The sequence below is a fragment of the Carassius gibelio genome, chromosome B8 (genome assembly GCF_023724105.1).
Source record: "Carassius gibelio isolate Cgi1373 ecotype wild population from Czech Republic chromosome B8, carGib1.2-hapl.c, whole genome shotgun sequence".
NCBI lineage: Eukaryota > Metazoa > Chordata > Actinopteri > Cypriniformes > Cyprinidae > Carassius > Carassius gibelio.
Genome location: NC_068403.1, coordinates 20,773,129 through 20,792,703, shown reverse-complemented (window position 1 = coordinate 20,792,703; position 19,575 = coordinate 20,773,129). Strand labels below are relative to the sequence as shown.

General features: G+C 40.7%; 1 protein-coding gene and 1 long non-coding RNA gene across 2 annotated transcripts; both read left to right on the top strand.

Annotated features, from left to right (window-relative positions):
• The first annotated feature begins 214 nt into the window (after window positions 1-214).
• LOC127964027 (uncharacterized) lies at window positions 215-6,712 on the top strand. Its single transcript, XR_008154983.1, has 6 exons — window positions 215-359; window positions 2,202-2,355; window positions 2,452-2,645; window positions 2,872-3,022; window positions 3,107-3,233; window positions 6,240-6,712. It is a non-coding gene; the product is annotated as an uncharacterized LOC127964027 (long non-coding RNA).
• A 4,967-nt stretch (window positions 6,713-11,679) lies between these two features.
• On the top strand, window positions 11,680-14,731 carry LOC127962932 (uncharacterized). Its single transcript, XM_052562544.1, has 2 exons — window positions 11,680-12,039; window positions 13,139-14,731. The coding sequence occupies exons 1-2, from the start codon at window positions 11,796-11,798 to the stop codon at window positions 14,674-14,676; spliced, it is 1,782 nt and encodes a 593-aa protein (XP_052418504.1). The 5' UTR covers window positions 11,680-11,795; the 3' UTR covers window positions 14,677-14,731.
• Window positions 14,732-19,575: the final 4,844 nt, after the last annotated feature.

Genomic DNA, 19,575 nt, shown 5'->3' with positions numbered 1-19,575 from the left:
TAAAAACGGTCTCTGTTCTGTCTCATTATTTAATTGCATTTTGGTGACCCTGTGGCAGTGAAATTAAACGCTTCACCTTGGATCCTTCACTCTAAAAAATGTTGGGTTATTTTTTCTACCCAACCGCTGGGTTAAGTTGGGTCATTTTATTGGGTTATTTTCTCAGTGTTGGGTAGTTTTTAGTGTAACCCAGCCGCTGGGTTACCAGTTGGGTCAATTTTAGTGACAGTTGACACAGTGAACCCCTCCCCCTCCTCGACGCCTCAACTCTACCTTCGCGCCGCGGGCATTTTGAATCACCTCAGGAGTCGAGAGCCATCGTTTTTCAGCGAGGACAGCTGTTATTCGGAGAAAAAAGGGTATGTGTGTGTGTTATTTTTATCTATATAACTATAAAATAACAGAATATGCAAAATAAGGCGGTTCGCTTGACATTAACAGTTTTAAAAAGTAACTCCTTGCTTCGTAAGCTTTGTAGGCTAGTCTGTTATGTTACAGCTTTTTCATGCTTTTTGAATAAATCGAACGTCTCCTTTGGTAAACATTTCCTCAGACATACGTTACTTAGACCATTGGTTCCCAACCTGGGGTCCGCGCGGGAGCGGATATGTTTGAGGTGAATAAAGATGCATAAAATGTTCTACTAATAATTTTATATAAAGATATTTTTTCAAAGTTTTTAAAAAATCATATGCTAACAATGCCGATATCAATTACAATTTCGTTATTTTAAATATAGGCGCGTTGCGCGTGGCAAGCGCGCTAATAATGTAAGATAAGTCGGCGCGACCACAACAGTGCCCAACATCAAATGGCAAACATAATGCAAGCGGAACGAAACTGCTCGTTATTGTATAGTTGATGGACCGTTTATCAGTTTGGGCCAGTGCAGCGCGAGCCGATCGTGATCATGCGATGCTGTTACTACACAGCGCTAATAAGAGATCCAGTAAAGAAAGCATTTGAATTTGCCACAGAAGTAATAACATCGCTGCAAGATCTAGAGAGAAACATTCATATTTCTCTGTTATAAACGGATCAAACAGCACTTGGAAACCAGGAAGAAACATTGTGCCGTGAATGAACTATCCAGTGTCCAGATCTGCAACATTCACCATGTATTTACTGTAGTAACACTAACTGCAACCATGAAAGTAGGCTATAATGCCTTCAAGTAACATTACGTCGGTTTTATTTTGACATTATGAATACAATTGCTGCCCTCAAATGTTAATCTGAAATAAAATAAACCTTGGTTTATAACTACTACAATATTTCATTTTTTCCAAGAAGCTGTTTTGTTTTATATGCTCATAAGAAGAATAAATTATAGCTCCAGAATTACTCAAAGTAAAAAATATCACACTTTATTATGTTAGTTTTAATATCAAACCGAACCGTGAATTTTGTGAACCGTTAAACCCCTTATATATATATATATATATATATATATATATATATATATATATATATATATATTAGTGCTGGGAAAAAAATTAATTGCATTCAAAATAAAAGTTTTTGTTTGCATAATATATGTGTGTGTGAACTGTGTATAATTATTTTGTATATAAATACACGCATATGCATGTATTAATGTAATTTTTTTGCATGTATATAATGTATATACAGTAGCCTAATACATAATTTATATTATATATAAATATAAATAATTTATATATAAATAAATAAAAATATTAAATATATACATGCATATATGTGTATTTATATATACAAAATAATTATACACAGTACACACATATATAATATGCAAACACAAACATTTTTATTTTGGATGCGATAAATTTTTTCCCAGCACTAATATACATTATATATATATATATATATATATATATATATATATATATATATATATATGGGGGAGGGGGGGTCCCGGATTGTTAAATATGTACATGGGGGGGCCCCAAGGAAAAAGGTTGGGAACCACTGACTTACAGTATATGAGCTATTTAGTTGGTTTAAGGTAGATATTGAGATACATGACGCGAGTGTCGCGTCATAAAGCAAACATTTAACGTTAAGTTATAACGTTATATGCGACGCGACACTCGATCGCCTCATGTGTCCATAAACTATCATGTAAAATAATAAATACGAAAAAAACAGTTTAAATAAAATAAAAATCAGCAATAACTGTGGAACCAAATAAATGAGAATAAAAACTACTTTTATGTTTTAAGGAAGCATGGTTCAGCCCTGGACGAAGCCATCATCCAGCTACTGGATTTCTGGAGGAACGCTTGCGAAATGTCAGGAAGAGAACCCGTCGTGAAAACTGCACAAGCCGTGAGAAAGAGGATTCTCAAGCCATAAGCAGCACCTTGGTTATACCAGGTAAAAATTTAAATTTGCTATCTTTTACTAAAAGCAAGTGTTTATTATTTTGGCAAATATCCTTAATTTTGTTGTTAAAATTATATTTATTTGTAGAGCCAAGTATTTCACCTGACAGAGCAGTACAACTTGCAGAATGGCTTAAAAATAATATGTGGCCAGCTAACCAAGTTGCAGATTACATGAAAGAAACAGCCATCCACAGGGCTCAGTGGATAAGAGCTAACGGGACAAAATCTATCGAGGAAATAACTTGTGAATTCCCTCGACTCCTTGATACGCCAGGCATGGTAGGTCCAAATCTGTGCATCTTTTTCCAGAAAGTCAGAATTCCTTTTGATGGTCATCAGGATGGGCGATGTGGCAAAAAAATAAACATGTGTCTTGTAGGGATATATTTTTAAATAGTCAAATTAGTTTACCTGTACTGCTCTGGAACACTGGAAGGCTGAAGACAGAGCATTGCCTTTTAATTTTTTTAAATAAGTTAATGCACTGTTGATTTCTCATTTTCAGATTTCACAAGACTTCTCTGTATTATTCCCCGACCACGCAGAGAGACTTTTCCAAACTTGGAAAATGAGTTTCAAAGACAAAATCCTTTGCTTTGCCAGCCAGGAGAAAAAGGCGCAGGAGCTTCTCCAGAATTTAGACAGTTTGTCTCCAGGTACAGTTGTGAATGCAAGAACTAATAGTTATTCATTAGAATAATGATGACAAAATAATTTATACAAAATATTAATCTGCACAGAAGTCCAAAGTGACGTTGCACTCAGGCTGCTTCCTGTAATACTGCCCACCCCTGTCTACAAAAAGGGATGAAAATGTTCAAACCAAGCTTGGAAGAAAATATCAAGTCTTTCATTGAATTCAAGCATGTAAGTAATTTTGTATTGCACACATCACGTGCAAACCATACTAAGAGCAAATTAAAATGGCTAAACATATCAAGTGTTTATAAAGTCACTGTCATCAGCATTAAATTCTTTATTTGTCATTGCTTAGAATCAGAAAAGAACTCCAAAAGCTATATACAGTGGCAAGAAAAAGTATTTGAAACTAGAGGTCGACCGATATTGGATTTTGCCGATACCGATAGCTAGGTTGGACCACACTGGCTGATACTGATAAATTAACCGATAATTTAAAAAAAAAACAGTACTTGTCACAGACACGCCAGGCTCCAACACCACCCAATCACAGCACGCGCCATCACCTGAGTACTAATCACACTCACCTGCTCCGCATCTACCTGCAATCTCCCCAGCACTCAAAAGTCACACACACACACGCAGTCACTGTCCGGTCTCGTTCGCAACTAGGTCTATACCTACCGGCTAACTCTAAGGACTAACCATATACCTGACTTACCTCTCTCCGGTGATCTCCAGTGTGCTCCTGTTCCCATCGTGTGTGTGTGTGTCATCTTCTGCGGTTGCATCATGCTGCATACGAGGACACCATCGTGCTCGCACACTTCATTCAACTATCCATCCGCTTCGCCACTCATATGCAGTCGTGCCTCGAAGAGCACCAGGGCCAGTCACATGCCAACTCACCCCTCTGCCGTCCAGAGACAGTCAGCTCCCCAGAACCAGCCCACGAACCCATGCAAGTAGATTCCACTCGACTCTCGACGACTGAACAGCAAAGTCGGCTGGCCCAGAATCTCTGTTTATACTGTGGATCTCTGGGGCATATCACACTTACTGCCGCTAATGTTTCCCCTCCAGTCCATGCACTCCTCGATTCTGGGTCAGCCAGCAACTTCATCTCCGGCACCCTCTGCCGTCAGCTCAGCCTCACTACCACGGCAACGCCGTCAGCCTACCAGATCCATTCAATAACTGGAAAACCGCCAAGCAGGAGACAAGTTCGCTGTGGTGTCGGCCCTCTGACCCTCCAGATCGGGCTGCTTCATGTGGAGAAGATCCATCTGCTGGTTCTGGAGGAATCCACTGCTGACGTGATTCTAGGGCGCCCATGGTTGGAGCAGCATAATCCGGTAATCTCGTGGAGGACCGGCGAAGTCCTGAAGTGGGGCGATTCCTGTTTCCAAATCTGTCTGTCTGGACTTCCGGTTCCATCCACTCCTCTCCCAGAACCACTGCCTGTCTATACCACCTCCATTGAAAGCCCAGTTGAAAGACAATCGGTGAATATCCCATCATGTTACGCCCCCTTCAGTGACGTCTTCTAAATTAAAGTTTCTTAATCATAAAGCAAGTCTTCTATCTGCGTTTTCTGCATTGCGGAAAACATAGGGCCCTACATTTATCCCAGCACAATGTAAACTCTCACACTTTAACTGCTTCTATTCTTGAATCAGTAAGTCACTAAAAGACTTTGTGATTATCTAATCAAAATAAAAGAGCAGCGCTTGAGTCATAGGAGAACTCCCCGGTATCACACACACTCAGGACGCGTCGCGTTCAACTCGAGCAGCGGTCTAAAATGGTTTATTTATTCACCAAATGGACACAAGTTTATTTCAAGAATGAACAATGAGGCAAAGAGAAATTTGAAATTCAGTGTTTAAAAAACGATAAATCGGTCGACCTCTTATTTGAACCCTTTGGAATTAATTGGTTTTCTGCATTAATTAGTAATGTGATTTATATATTTCCTATTATGCAAACACAAAAGGATAGTTCCCCCCCCTCCCACAAACCTGTAAGACCTTTGTTCATCTAAGAAACACAAATGAAGATATATGTAATGAAATCTGAGAAGTTTCTGTCCCTTCATTGACAGCCTACTCAACTACCACTTTCAAGGCATCCAGAAAATGCTCACTTTGGCTCCATAAAAAAAAAAAAGACCTAAAGCACCATCAATGTAGAATTTAATTAGTGAAGCTTGAAAACAGCCATCCCTCTTCCTCTGCTTTTGTCGTTGTTCTCTTGTGAATGCGCATTGGAGATTGATGTGGAAGTGGAAAAAATTTCTGTCACTTGAAAGTTGAAAGGTAGTTGAGTAGACTGTCAATGGAAGAACAGAAACCCCTCAGATTTCATTACGAATATTTTCATTTGTCTTCCGAAAAAACAAAAACAAAGGTCTTATGGGATTGAAACCACGTGAGAGTGAGGAATTTTAACAAAAATATTTTCATTTTTGGATTAAGTCTGTCTTTTAAGATTAAAATTTATCATTATAATTATTTATGTCTTTATTGAACATCCCATTACTAAGAGTAAAAACATTCACTGATTATCAAGAAGGAAAAACAGTCTATTAAAAGAAAGGGAGAGTGAACTAATTGAAAATTATGATTACATTTTACTTTTGTCTTCTGTGAAATATGTAAATATGAAACTTCTGAAGCATAGTATTAAATGGAAAAAATATGATATTTTAACAATACAAAATCCTAAACTCATGAAAATTACAAAACATAAAAAGTTGTGGACTATCCAGGCAACAACAACAAGATTAGCTCATTTACATGTTTAATGGGATGTTCAATAAAGACATGAAAGCTGTATCAGCTGTAAGTACCTACTTGCATCCAAATCACAGCTGTTTTAATATACACTGATTTTGCTTGACATTGGGGGTGAAAACATTTATAACATAGAGAAGCTATGTGCACTAACTAGCATTTAGCAGTCTAGCATTTAATACTGAGCAGGACTCTATAGCCTAGAAGCCTCAGAAGGACTGGACTTGGACAGACTCAGCCTTACTAGGAATCAACCTTCCATTTGAGAAGCACCCTATAAAGACTGAATGATTAATTATACAAATTACTGTAGAATGTAATTTGAGTCAACTCCACGATATATAAAATATTAATGACTGATTTTGTTTAATAATGCTGCATTTTGATATAGTGAAGTATAGTGAGTTGTATGTTTTTAACATTTTTCTGTTTTTAACAGGTTGGGACCAACATGGTTGATTATTTGAAGGAGGCAGAGCTCACTAAACCCTTCCCCTTTGTCCTTGGTCTTGGGGATGACAGTCAATGCCATCAAGCCTATGTAGTTGTTGGCAAACAGGCACTGCATCAAAACACACTCCTTGGTGCTGTGGACACGTGCTTTAAACTTTTTTATGTTTTAGACATCTATTTCCCGAAGCAGTGTGCACCAGTGTGGGAGTTTTTGCAGACTGTTGTCTACAAACTCCCAGGAACTGAATCTCCTTCTGTAAGACTGCTCCGTGGATATTTGTCATGTTGAGCAGTACTGGAACCATGACAACTAACCCTTTCTAAAATGTTATGCAAGTTTATATTAAGAGGAAAGTTGTCAGACTAATACATATATCTAAAGCATTTTACTTGTATCACTTTGTTAGTGTGCCTCTTTGTTAAACATACTCTCTAAAAAGTTATGAGTTTATATTAAGGGGAAAGTCATCTAACTAATATATATGAAAAAATATCATGCTTTTTTGCTATATGAATTATATATGCTTTTATGTCTTGCATTTGGATGTTCTTTATTAATAAATCTTCACCTTTTGAGTTATTACTGTTGCTTTTAGTGATTCTCTGTGATTTTATTATTATTATTATTATTATTATTATTATTAATAAACCTATTTCAGGTTTGTTTTTAACCAGCAATGTAGTCATTTTAATCAATAATGGAGTTAAATAAAACAACCCAACAAGTTGGGTCAAAGATTTAACCCAACCGGCTGGGTTAAAACAACCCAACGCTGGGTTTGTCCATATTTGACCCAGCGTTGGGTTGCCAAAATAACCCAAGTTGGGTTGTTTTAACCCAGCATTTTTTTAGAGTGTTGTTTCACCCACACTGTTTATTGTATTAGCCAACTCTGGGACATTGATTATTATATTCGTATATTGATTCATATATTACCTATTTATCTTGTGTTTATTGTGCTTGTTTGACCATGTCACTCCCAGCATGCTAAAGGAGATATTTTTCACAGCTGAGTGACTTGAATCACAAGATTGTTATGTGGTTATGTGGTCCTCAATGGTGCAGAACTTAGTCTGGACAGTGTGCAATAGTTGATTATTCTGGCATTTTACAGCACGCTTTGTATGTGCATGTGTTTGTGTGGATGGATGGGTGATTGAGAGTGTGTTTGTGAGTACAGAGTGTGTATTTTTCTTGGCTGTTTTCCCCACCTTTGTGATAAAGCAAGTAACCTCTTCCTCCCATTTTGTTACATGCTTTTGGTTTTTTAACCGCCATTGCCCAAACGGCTGAATCAATATTATTATACTTTTATTTTTTTTTGCATCGTCAAGTTTTATGTTTTGTCTTTGTGTTTCTTCTCTAGTGTGGCATCTCTCAATATGTCTGGAAATAATCTGTTCTGCTTGCATTTGTAGGTTTTTGTGCTTTTTACAGTACATGGCAAAAGTGGAATTTTTACTTTGGAACATACCGATTCGTTTTATTTGTGAAAACTTGTGAAAAATACGTTTGCTAAATTGTATTGGAATAAAAGCCCACTGAAGTTTACTAAGAGAAGTCTTTGACTATTTCTTAACACATTTAAGTGCACTTTGCAATAGTCAGATTAAAGGTTTACTTTAAAGTTTTGTTTTAATACAAATAGTTTTAAAAATATTTTGTGTTTCAAAAGACTTTTGTTGATGTGTTGACTAACATACTAAATCACATGTAATGTGATTAATTATAATTTGACCCAAGTTTAATTTAAAGGACATTTTAGGTACCATATGCTTGTCAGTACATTCAGCAGTACAAAAGACAATAAAAAGTGATACTGAAATTGCATGTAAGACCTACTTAAAGTGCGTAAAAAAGCACTTCTGGGTTTCACGTCAAGTCAAGTTGAGCTTTATTGTCATTCTGCTACGTGTGTGAACATACAGTGGAACTAAAAGGACCATGGTGCTACATAAATACAGGCATACAACAATTAAGTCAAACAGTATACATTTATACACAACTAACCTACTGACAGATTTTGACTATACATCTACTATATATAAATGCTTTCCTATGCATAAAAAAACATCTCGGTTACATATGTAACCTTGGTTCCCTGAATAGGGAACGAGATGCTGCGGTGACGTCACCACGTATGGGAACACCTCCGGTGTGACGAATGTCTGAAGCCCTATAACATCCCGCCAATCCTATTGGCCAAATGGCGCATAGCACCACCCTGCGCATGCGCACGCATGATATACCTGGGTGCAGCGCGCCATTTCGCTCAGATTTCATGACTGAAGATGAAGAAATTATCAAGGTACGGAACGGCCAGAACCGCAGCATCTCGTTCCCTATTCAGGGAACCAAGGTTACATACGTAACCGAGATGTTCCCTATCATAGGTCACTTCGATGCTGCGGTGACGTCACCACGTATGGGAACGATATACCAAAACGCCTGACGTACCTGATAACTGAGATCCGAGGAAGCATCTGCTCAAGCGGAGAGAACCCGGGAGCCAGGAGCCATCCTCACATCCAGACTGTAGGACTTGATAAAAGTGCTCGGTGAGGACGATCCTGCCGCAGCACAGATATCATCCATAGAAGATCCACTGAGAAAAGCTTGAGAAGAAGCCACAGCTCAAGTGGAATGAGCCTCAATTCCTAAGGGCGAAGTGAGTCCGCGCGCCTCATAGGCCAAAGAAATTGCCTCCACCAGCCAATGGGACATGCGCTGCTTTGTAACCGCATGGCCCTTACTTTTATGTCCAAAACAGACAAACAGCTGGTCAGATTCATGCCAAGGGGCTGTACGATCCACATAAGTCTTTAAAGCTCTCACAGGGCAAAGACTTAGATCTCCTGACCCGGCCTCGGCAGGTGAAAAAGCTTCCAGAACCACTTGCTGAAAGCGAAAAGGGTTAGATGCGACCTTAGGAACATAGTTAGGCCTGGGCCGCAGCAGCACCTTCACAGAGCCCGGTGCAAATTCCATGCATGAGGGTGAAACAGAAAGAGCCTGTAAATCCCCAACTCTCTTGAGGGAGGATAAAGCCATGAGAAGAATGTCTTCAGTGTCAAGAATTTATCCGATACGGGCTCCAAGGGCTCAAACGGATGCCCTGATAAACCTAGCAACACAATGGATAAACCCCATGAAGGAACTCGCACAGGGCGGAAAGGCCTCAAAATCTGAAAGCTGGATTGCGCAGTGTCTGAGGGATTATTAGTTATTATTTAGGCCTGGCGTCACAGCCCGATCCAATGGTGCTCGAAGCGCTGTTTGCTGCGAGACAGTCAATGTTAGAGCGTAGGGACTGCAGTGAGAGTGTTGGATGCGCATTAGCGGTCCAACAGCACTCTATAGTGGAGGGCACAGTCCCTGGCGAACATGAAGTAAAGCGCATGCGTAAACTCGCTGCGTTTCGTTGTGTATAATCCTGAAGCTTATCCACGGCAGGATTTAATTCACCAAGATAAAAATCGGGCCACGTCGCCATTGCGAGAACGTGGCGGCTGTATGAGCAGTCATAAACTGGCCATCTTTGCCAGCCTTTTGTGCCGCCCCTCAAACTCTGAAGGCTGGATTGTGCAGAGTGTCTGAGGGGGCGCTCAAATGATAGCTCAATCCAATGATGCTCGAGGTGGCTTTGCTGCGAGACAGTCAATGTTAGAGCGTGGGGACTGCAGTGAGAGGGTTGGATGTGCATTAGCAGTCCAACAGCACTCTCTAGTGGAGGGCACAGACCCTGGCAAACATAGAAGGAAAGCGCAAGCGTCAAACTCGCCGCGTTTCGTTGTGTATAATCCTGAAGCGTGTTCACGGCAGGATTTAATCCAACAAGATAACATTAGGCCACGCCGCTAGCGAGAACGTGGCAGCTGTGTGAGCCGTCATAACTGGCCATATTCGCCAGTCTCTCGTGGCGTCCCTCAGACTCTGAAGGCTGAATAGTGCAGAGTGTCTGAGGGGGCGCTCAAATGATAGCTCAATCCAATGATGCTCGAGGTGCCTTTGCTGCGAGACAGTCAATGTTAGAGCGTGGGGACTGCAGTGAAAGGGTTGGATGTGCATTAGCAGTCCAACAGCACTCTCTAGTGGAGGGCACAGACCCTGGCAAACATGAAGTAAAGCGCATGCGTCAAACTCGCTGCGTTTCGTTGTGTATAATCCTGAAGCGTGTTCACGGCAGGATTTAATACAACAAGAAAACATTAGGCCACGCCGCTAGCGAGAACGCGGCAGCTGTGTGAGCCGTCATAAACTGGCCATATTTGCCAGTCTCTCGTGGCGTCCCTCAGACTCTGAAGGCTGAATAGTGCAGAGTGTCTGAGGGGGCGCTCAAATAACAGCTCAGTTCAGTGACGCTCGAAGTGCTTGTGCTGCGAGACAGTCAATGTTAGAGCGTGGGGACTGCAGTGAAAGGGTTGGATGTGCATTAGCAGTCCAACAGCACTCTTCAGTGGAGGGCACAGACCCCGGCAAACATAGAAGGAAATGCATGCGTCAAACTCGCTGTGTTTCGTTGTGTATAATCCTGAAGCGTGTCCACGGCAGGATTTAATCCAACAAGATAAACATAGGGCCACGCCGCTAGCGAGAACGCGGCAGCTGTGTGAGCCGTCATAAACTGGCCAAATTCGCCAGTCTCTTGTGCCGTCCCTCAAACTCTGAAGACTGAATTGTGCAGTGTCTGAGGGGCGCTCAAATAACAGCTTAGTTCAGTGACGCTCGAAGTGCTTGTGCTGCGAGACAGTCAATGTTAGAGCGTGGGGGAAGAACGAGAGGCTTCTCGTAAAGAACCGTAATAAGAGAATGAAATTTTTCCGAAATAGACACGACTCGATACGTCTAGACGAGACTAGGTCGCGGCGGAGTTTGGCGCGATCCGTTCGGCTAGAGAGGTAGTCAAACGGCATCGCTATATAATAGCAGTCCGCCATGTCACTTAATCGTGGCAAAAACCCGCGCCGTTCGTGATATGCGCTGATAAGGCTGCTTCCAGGACCTCGAAACCTCTTGGTGGAGGTCCGTGAGAAGGGTAGTTTATCCACCGCGTGGATAGCCACATAATAGCACACTGAGAAAGGGGAAGCGCGTTTCTCCTGTCCGCTCGGAGGGAGAGAACCGCTTATGCCGGTCAGAGCCTACTCTGAGTAGAAGCTGAAATCTGAGCGAAATGGCGCGCTGCACCCAGGTATATCATGCGTGCGCATGCGTAGGGTGGTGCTATGCGCCATTTGGCCAATAGGATTGGCGGGATGGTATAGGGCTTCAGACATTCGTCACACCGGAGGTGTTCCCATACGTGGTGACGTCACCGCAGCATCGAAGTGACCTATGATAGGGAACTCTCAAAATACGAATGCTTCACAAGTTGTCGTCATGGTACAGAGCCCCTCCCCTCGATATCACTGTATCTCGCGGGATTCTCATTCCTCACCCTCTCCGCCATGTTGGCAGGAGTCCGACGGCAGAACGTGTTTGTTTACGTGTGTTGTGAACTCGGTATTAGAGGAGGTTCTCGCAAATCCGCACTGCTTCACCATGCCTGGAAGTCACTGCTGCGTTAACAAGTGCTCCAGTACTTCACACGATAGATATGGAAAACATAGGAACAACGGAATACAGTTTTTTAGGTTACCTAAATGGATACAGCATCAGGGAAAGCAAATGTCTGACCTGACGAGGAGACGCCGGATTGCTTGGTTAGCTGCAATAAGAAGAAAGGACTTTACTTTCGATTTCGTTCCCCAGTCGATGAGAGTGTGTTCTCTGCATTTTCACTCGGGTACGTTCTCTAAACAAATGTCTTTGTTGTTGTCTCTGAAAGCTACGAAGTGTAGGTTACCTAATGTTGTTGCAAACCCTGAAGTGCACCTTAAGTTGTCGCCTAGCTAACGTAACTATCTAACAAACTGTTGCCTCTTCGTAAATGCTCAATGGCCAACCATGAATGTTAACTAAAAAGTAGTTGAGATTCTGCTCATGACATTATGCTACCTTGTTGGTATAATATGGTCGCTGTTGTGCGTCTGTCTGTCCTTGCGTTCTCTACACCAGTGGTTCCAAACCTTTTTTTTGTCTTGTTTTGCATGTGTTCTGCAATGGGTTTGCCAGTGTAAAGCATTGATTACATAGATTTTTTTCATAATCCAATTATTCTGTTGTAGGTAAACCATTATATGAGATGACTAAAGGGGCGGTCACACTAGACTTTAAACGTGCGAAATTATTTCGGACGCTGATGCGAATGGGCGGGAGCCAGATAAAACGGTCTCTCCACAGTTATCACAACATGGATTAATATGTGCTTGCCTTGTACTGTGTCTTTTGCGAAGGCGTCGAAAGCATCTTATTATATTGCAATCTCTATATTAATATATACTCCCTAAGCAATAAAAAAATATAAAACGTCCTCATTCAAATGTACCATCTGTTCCTGTTTCCACTGGCACTACGAACTATGCAGCTTCTTTTTTATTTTATTTTTATAATCTTTTAAATATGTATTCTATAAAATAGGACGCCGGCTACAGATAAAGTTATATATTACTTGCTTCATTTTTTTAAATTTCTGTACAGAGAGGTCACGCAGTGACGTATCGATCTTCTACTGGTCCCACATCTTCACGTGAGGCGAATTCGCAGGTCAGAGTTCACCAAACTTGAACTTTGGAACGCAGTGAAATTCGAAATTCTTCCCATGAGCTTGCGTTTCCGGTCTGACGCATTCGCATGCATATGAATGGAAGCCAATGGAGAGAAAAGTGCAGTGTGACCGCCCCTTAAAAAATAGTTGAGATTCTGTTCATGACACTGTGCTACCTTGTTGCCAGTTTAAAACATTGATTACATAGATTTTTCATAATCTAATTATTCTGTTGTAGGTAAACCATCATATCAGATGTTGGAGAACCACCCTGACTGGACACCATCCCTGCTGTTAGGCCACAATGATGTTAAAGAAACAAATGTAGCGAGATATCAGCGGCAAGTAAAGCGCAGGACCCAGCATCTGGAGCGGCCGCCACTGCCAGTCCAGGACCAGCAGTCACCACTGCCAGCCCAGGACCACCAACAGTCGCTACCGCCAGCCCAGTACCAGCAGTCGCCATCGCCAGGCCAGTACCAGCGGCCGCTATCGCCAGACCAGTGCCAGCAGTCGCCATCGCCAGACCAGTACCAGCGGCCGCCATCGCCAGACCAGTACCAGCGGCCGCCATCGCCAGACCAGTACCAGCGGCCGCTATCGCCAGACCAGTGCCAGCAGTCGCCATCGCCAGACCAGTACCAGCGGCCGCTATCGCCAGACCAGGACCAGCAGTCACCATCGCCAGACCAGTACCAGCGGTCGCCATCGCCAGCCCAGTACCAGCAGCAATTGCCATCCCCAGCCCAGGACCAGCAGCCGCCATCGCCACCGGCAGCTCGGGACATGGAATGTGGACTCTGCATATGTAGAAGAGATGTCATTAAAAATCTTTTGGAAGAAAACAGAGCGCTTAAGCAGGAGCTTGATGAGTACCGGATAAATGAGAACTTTCTGAATGGTGATGATAACACAGTGAAGTATTACACGGGGCTTCCAAACTTTGCGTTGTTCCAGACACTCTTAGTCAACCTCACTCCATATCTGTCTCAAAGTAGGATGAAGACGCTCTCACCCTTCCAGCTTATCCTATTGACTTTAATGCGCCTCAGACTAGACCTTCCAATACAGCTCCTCAGCTATCTGTTTAGAGTACATGAGACAACAGTCGCCGATGCCTTTCACCATACTCTTGGAGTGATGTACGCACAGCTGTGTCCATTGGTGCACTGGCCAAGCAGGGAATGCTTATTTACCAGTATGCCACACCAGTTTGTGGAGTCATTTGGGGAAAATGTGGCTGCCATTGTGGACTGCTTTGAGGTGTTCATCGAGAAACCCTCAAATGAATTGGCAAGGGCACAGACTTTCTCTCAACACAAACAAGCATACACCATGAAATACCTAATTGTGATCATGCCCCAGGGTGTCATTTCCTTCATATCGAAAGGGTGGGGTGGGCGCACAAGTGACAAGCATATAACTGAGCAAAGTGGTTTCCTGGACCAACTGTTACCAGGTGACATTGTGCTGGCAAATAGGGGCTTTAATATAAGAGAAAGTGTGGGCATGATGTGTGCTGAAGTGAAAACACCTACAGTCTCAAACGGTCATGCAGAGCTGGAGGTGAAAGATGTGGAGGAGACTAGGGCTATAGCACATCTCAGAATTCACGTTGAGAGGGTGATTAGTGTTGTGCACAACAAATTCAAAATTTTACACTCTACTGTACCTGTGCACTTGCTTGTCAAATGTGAGGGTGAAAACCTAATGTCTTTAGATAAGATTGTCACCGTTTGCTGTGCCTTAACGAACATGTGCAAAAGTGTTGTTTGAGGGCCTTGTTCATTACTTTTTAATTTCTTTGAAATAAATGCTTGAAACAACTTGATATGGCTTAACAATATTTATTGAGAACTGAAAATTATATATATATATATATATATATATATATATATGTATGTGTGTGTGATCCCTTGGAAGTGTTAACGGTTCAAAAGAACGTGTGCATTTAAAGTATAAATATTTCCAGCATGTAAACATGGACAACATAAGTAATAATAATAATAAAATAAAAATACTGTTATTAGTGCAAAAGAACAAAAAACATACAAAAAATTAAAAACACTATTCAGCACAAAGAAGGGCAAAACCATGGCGTGTCAGCGGAGGGTCTGTAGATGGCCAAGATGATGGCCAAGTCTTGCACTCAGCCACAGCAGAAAGCCTCGTAACTTTCCAAAGACTTGTGGCTTTTAAACTCCTGCATTCTGTAGTAACTTACACCAAAAACAAGATAATTCACAATGTCCATATATGTGCATGGAGTTATGGTCCAAGTCTCTGTGCCATTCCGCTACATTTAATTCAAACTTAATTCTTTATATTTGTAATACTCTTTTAGTATGCTAAACTACCAATCTTTTTCACCACGATTGTCTCACTTTTATAGTTAAAAATGTATTTTACCAAAAAAAAAAAAAAAACGTTTTGACCGTCTGACCTTGGTATAAAAATTCATATCAACACATTTGTACCATGGGAAAAGATTTATATTGCTTTCTCTAGCATAGATTTATTAAGTGTTTTAATACTGCTTTGTGGCAAATGTGTCCCTTGAGGCTCAGCGTATAAAGATGTATGTGTTCAGCTTCCTGTATTTGACCCTTCTTGTCATTTCTGTTTCCTCTCAGTTTGAGACTGAACATATAGTTAGCCCTTGCGACTGTAGTTTACCTCACAGTCTGAAAATGTTGAGCTTTTAATGTCACAACACAAGTCATTATTCTCTCTCTAAACACTCTTCCCATGGATCACATGTACTCTAAATGAAGACAAACGACATTAATTCAGCTTCCCGTTGCAGCTGAAACTCAGCACTGTGGTCGATGAGTGTTATACCAAGGTCCACTAAAATACAGTGCACTTTATATCTGAACAACCAAGCTATGATTACCAGATATTTTCTGAAAAGTCATACTTTTTGTCAGGTTCAGAGTAAGGAACAGCTTCTTCATCAATATCTCTGCTTTTTGTTTCAGGCAGTGATGAAAAAGTGAAGTATGACAGTATTCACAGATTTATCTGACATCATGAGTGGGACTTCTGAATTCCACTGACTTCACATTTGACTCCAGCCGTTCTAAAGACTGCATTGTGTTGTTTACAATGGCTTCCTACAGTGCCCGTTCAGTCTGTCTGTATGTGTGTGTGTGTGTGTGTGTGTGTGTGTGTGTGTAAGTCACGAGGGCTACTTCTCTGCTGATTAGACAGTACATACAGTACCCCTCACATCCTGTTAGCAAATGCACACACAACAGGACACACCAAATACTTGCCATCGATTACTGAAAGAGTCTCACTCACTCTTTTTTGATCATAGATTTTAATCAGTATTACAGAATCTATTTTGAAATGGTGTCTTGAGTTAGACTAGGTTTTTAAAGTTTTTATAGATTCATATATAAAACAGCACTAACAGCTACATAAATGGAGCCGTGTTTTTTTTTTCAAGTTTGCAATGACAGAATTTATTATTTTATATGAACCTATTTCATTTGTTTCAATAATAATAATAATAGGAACATTTTAAAATAATAGATACATTTTCACTAAATTTAAACAAAAAAAAAATCTAAACATTTTCCTAAGATGCCAGTGTTTCTTATATCTATGCAAATATTTGATTTAAAATTAAATGACCATCTTAATTTAAGCAATGAAGGGTTTGAAAGTCTGACTGTAATCAGTCTTGAACACTACCCTATGGATAACGTGACTGCTTTAAATGCTTGAAAATTATTAACAGTTAAAATATTAGAAAAGTAATCAAATTTAATCAGTTACATTATACTTTAATAAATCAATTGAAATAGTTATGCTACTTATTACATTTAAAATTTGGTAACTTATTACATTTCCAAAGTAACCTTCCCAACACTGGTTACTTTTGAGAAAGGGAATCATTCAGTATGAGCCACTTCACTAGAAAGATTCAGATTATATATATATATATATATATATATTTTTTTTTTTTTTTTTTTCAGTGCTCTGTGAGAGTTGTTTAGTACATGATTATTATGACTAATTAACTAACTCACACTTCTTCTTGTTTTGTTTTGATGGGTTTCCATAGAGTAATCAAGCCTTACAAGTTCTCAGTATTGTAATGCATAAAATATGATCCGAGTCGCTGCCAGACAATTGCAAATGCAATTGCCAAATCAGCGCTTATTTGCTGAGAATCTTGCGCAAGTGAAGGACTTCTGGGGGCTTCTTGCAGTGCTATTGTCATAATTAGTGTCAATCCGCTTGTGGTCAGGCTTCAGATGTTGTTTTGTAATGCCGTAACCGCATTCAGAGAGCACTGAATTAAGGACTGCTGTGGAAAATAACCTCATTAAGCTCCAATGAAATAAGCAAAATCCAGTTATGCCTGTAGGTCAGAGGCTCTGGTGGGCAGGAATGGAAATCCCCTTTTTGAGTGAACAGCCAGAAAAGTTGTCGATCATTTTGACATTTAGTTGTTGTACCTCTGGGACTAAGTGTTCGGTGGCTTCAGAATCTGTTTATCTAATGTTTTTGAAGGAATAGATGACTCTTAAGTCCCAGTGTGGTAGTTTGGATTAGGGTGTGTGTTGGAAAGGTTGAATAGACTCTCTTACACACAAAGGAAAGCCAAGAGGAACTTTAGGGGGTCTGGGACACTGGAGCTGCACAATACTAACCCGTCACGGCTCATTTGTCTTCTCAGTTTAATCATATTAATGACATCTTGCACCAAATATGACAACCTGCAGCTTTTATTAGGGTTACGAGTGAGGTCTTGATATCTTCATGCCCATATTAACAAAGAAGTGCAAATATCCTAGCGTGGCTTGCACAGAAAACAAATCCTTATCCCATGGTGCATTTGAGCAGATAGATGTGGTTTATTTGTGCATCATTGATGGAGTACTGGTGTTGGCTTCAGAATCTGCTGTGCAAGACTTTGGCTCATGATGAAGTGTCTTGTGGGTTAATTCACATGCGAACCCTCCACGCATTAAAGCTGAACCTCCGCCCTGTTCCTCCAACAATATACCATACCTCTCCTGAGTGCATCCACACACCCTGTCGTGTCAGTCAATCATCACCACACCCAGACCTCCCAAATGCAACAATGACCTCATTAAAACATTTGATCTGGGTTTCCTCTTTCCTGCCTAGACAGAATGAATGGGACCTCAGATCTGGCAGAGCAGAAATCTGCATGCGATTTGCGCATAAACACCCACTGATTTGCTTACAGGAATAAGTGTTATAAATGGATTTAAACATTTGACTTTACAGTTACTAGGGGTTTCTAAATGCTTTGCACTTTTTCAGCTGTTTTTGTCCATATACTGAAAGTCAATGGGGTTCAAAACAAGACTGGAACCCATAGATCTTCATTGTAGATAAAAGACTTTACTCTAAACATTTTCTTTTGTGTTCCACAGAAGAAAGGAAGTCATATTGGACTGGAATTCGATGATGAGTAAATAAGGATAGAATTAGAACTATCAGTTTATTTCTTATTTTGATTAGTGTTTAAAAGAAGTGCACTTAAATGTGCACATGTAGTGTACTTCAGAAAAGTGTATTCGCAAAGAATGGTCACTTAAAGGGGGGGTGAAATGCTCGTTTTCACTCAATATCCTTTTAATCTTGAGTATCTATAGAGTAGTACTGCATCCTTCATAACTCCAAAAAGTCTTTAGTTTTATTATATTCATAAGAGAAAGATAGTCTGTACTGATTTTTCCCAGAAAAACACGACCGGCTGGAGGCGTGACGTGTGGGCGGAGCTAAAGAATCACAAGCGCGAGTAGGCTTTTGCGTTGAGAGCGTTTGGAAGCTGTGACATTACCATGAGGGAAAAAACATCCAAAACAAACCATGGCTAACAGTCAGATTCAACGTATATTTATGATCCAGAAACAGATCCAGAGGCTGAAATTTAACAAGAGCAGCATCAGCAACGACGTCTCTATGTGGTATGTACTGAAACATACCACATATATATATAAACATATATTTGCTTAGCGGTTTTGGAAAATGACTAAGTTCCACTTTGTCGTCTTTTTTTTTTTTTTTTATTATTATTATTATTATTTTTTTTTAAGCTGTACATGTGGAAAAGTGCAGTTTGATGACAACATCGCATGTTGTTTACTTGATGTGCTTACGCGCCAATAGCTAAGTTGACAACACAGAGATATTTGAAGCAGTTTTACTCACCGCATGTGGTTCCAACACACGATCGTGACCCTTTTTCATTGGGACTGCATTATCCTTAAGAAATAAACGATGTGCAAATCCGGCGTCAAACTGGGCCTTGTTTGTAAAACAAGCATCTTCGAAATGCAGGGAACAAACAAAAACACTTGCACAACTCCGTTGATGCTCTGTAAAAATGGTCCCTTAATGCTGTTTTTTTTTTTGGGTAATCTGTGCAGGGTTGTCTTGCCCTGGCAACCAAAAACACAAATTTTTTGTGACATTTCGCGACGTTCTCGCTCTGATCAGTGAATGTCTGTTGTGCTCTCACTCAGTGCTCTGCTATACGGGAGCCCGCGCTCTTCCGGCAGAAGTGCCCTTAGGACCCATATAAGGAAATTCCGCTCCATCTAACGTCACACAGACCCATACTCGAAAAAAACTTTCCGAAACTTGTGACAAACAGGAAGGAGTATTTTTGGAACAGAAATACTC

Excerpts from the sequence above, each read along its gene's own strand:
- LOC127962932 (XM_052562544.1), top strand. The coding sequence starts at position 11,796 with ATGCCTGGAAGTCACTGCTGCGTTAACAAGTGCTCCAGTACTTCACAC. Across the intron at positions 12,040-13,138 it reads TTCTCTGCATTTTCACTCGG|GTAAACCATCATATCAGATG; the intron begins GTACGTTCTCTA and ends ATTCTGTTGTAG.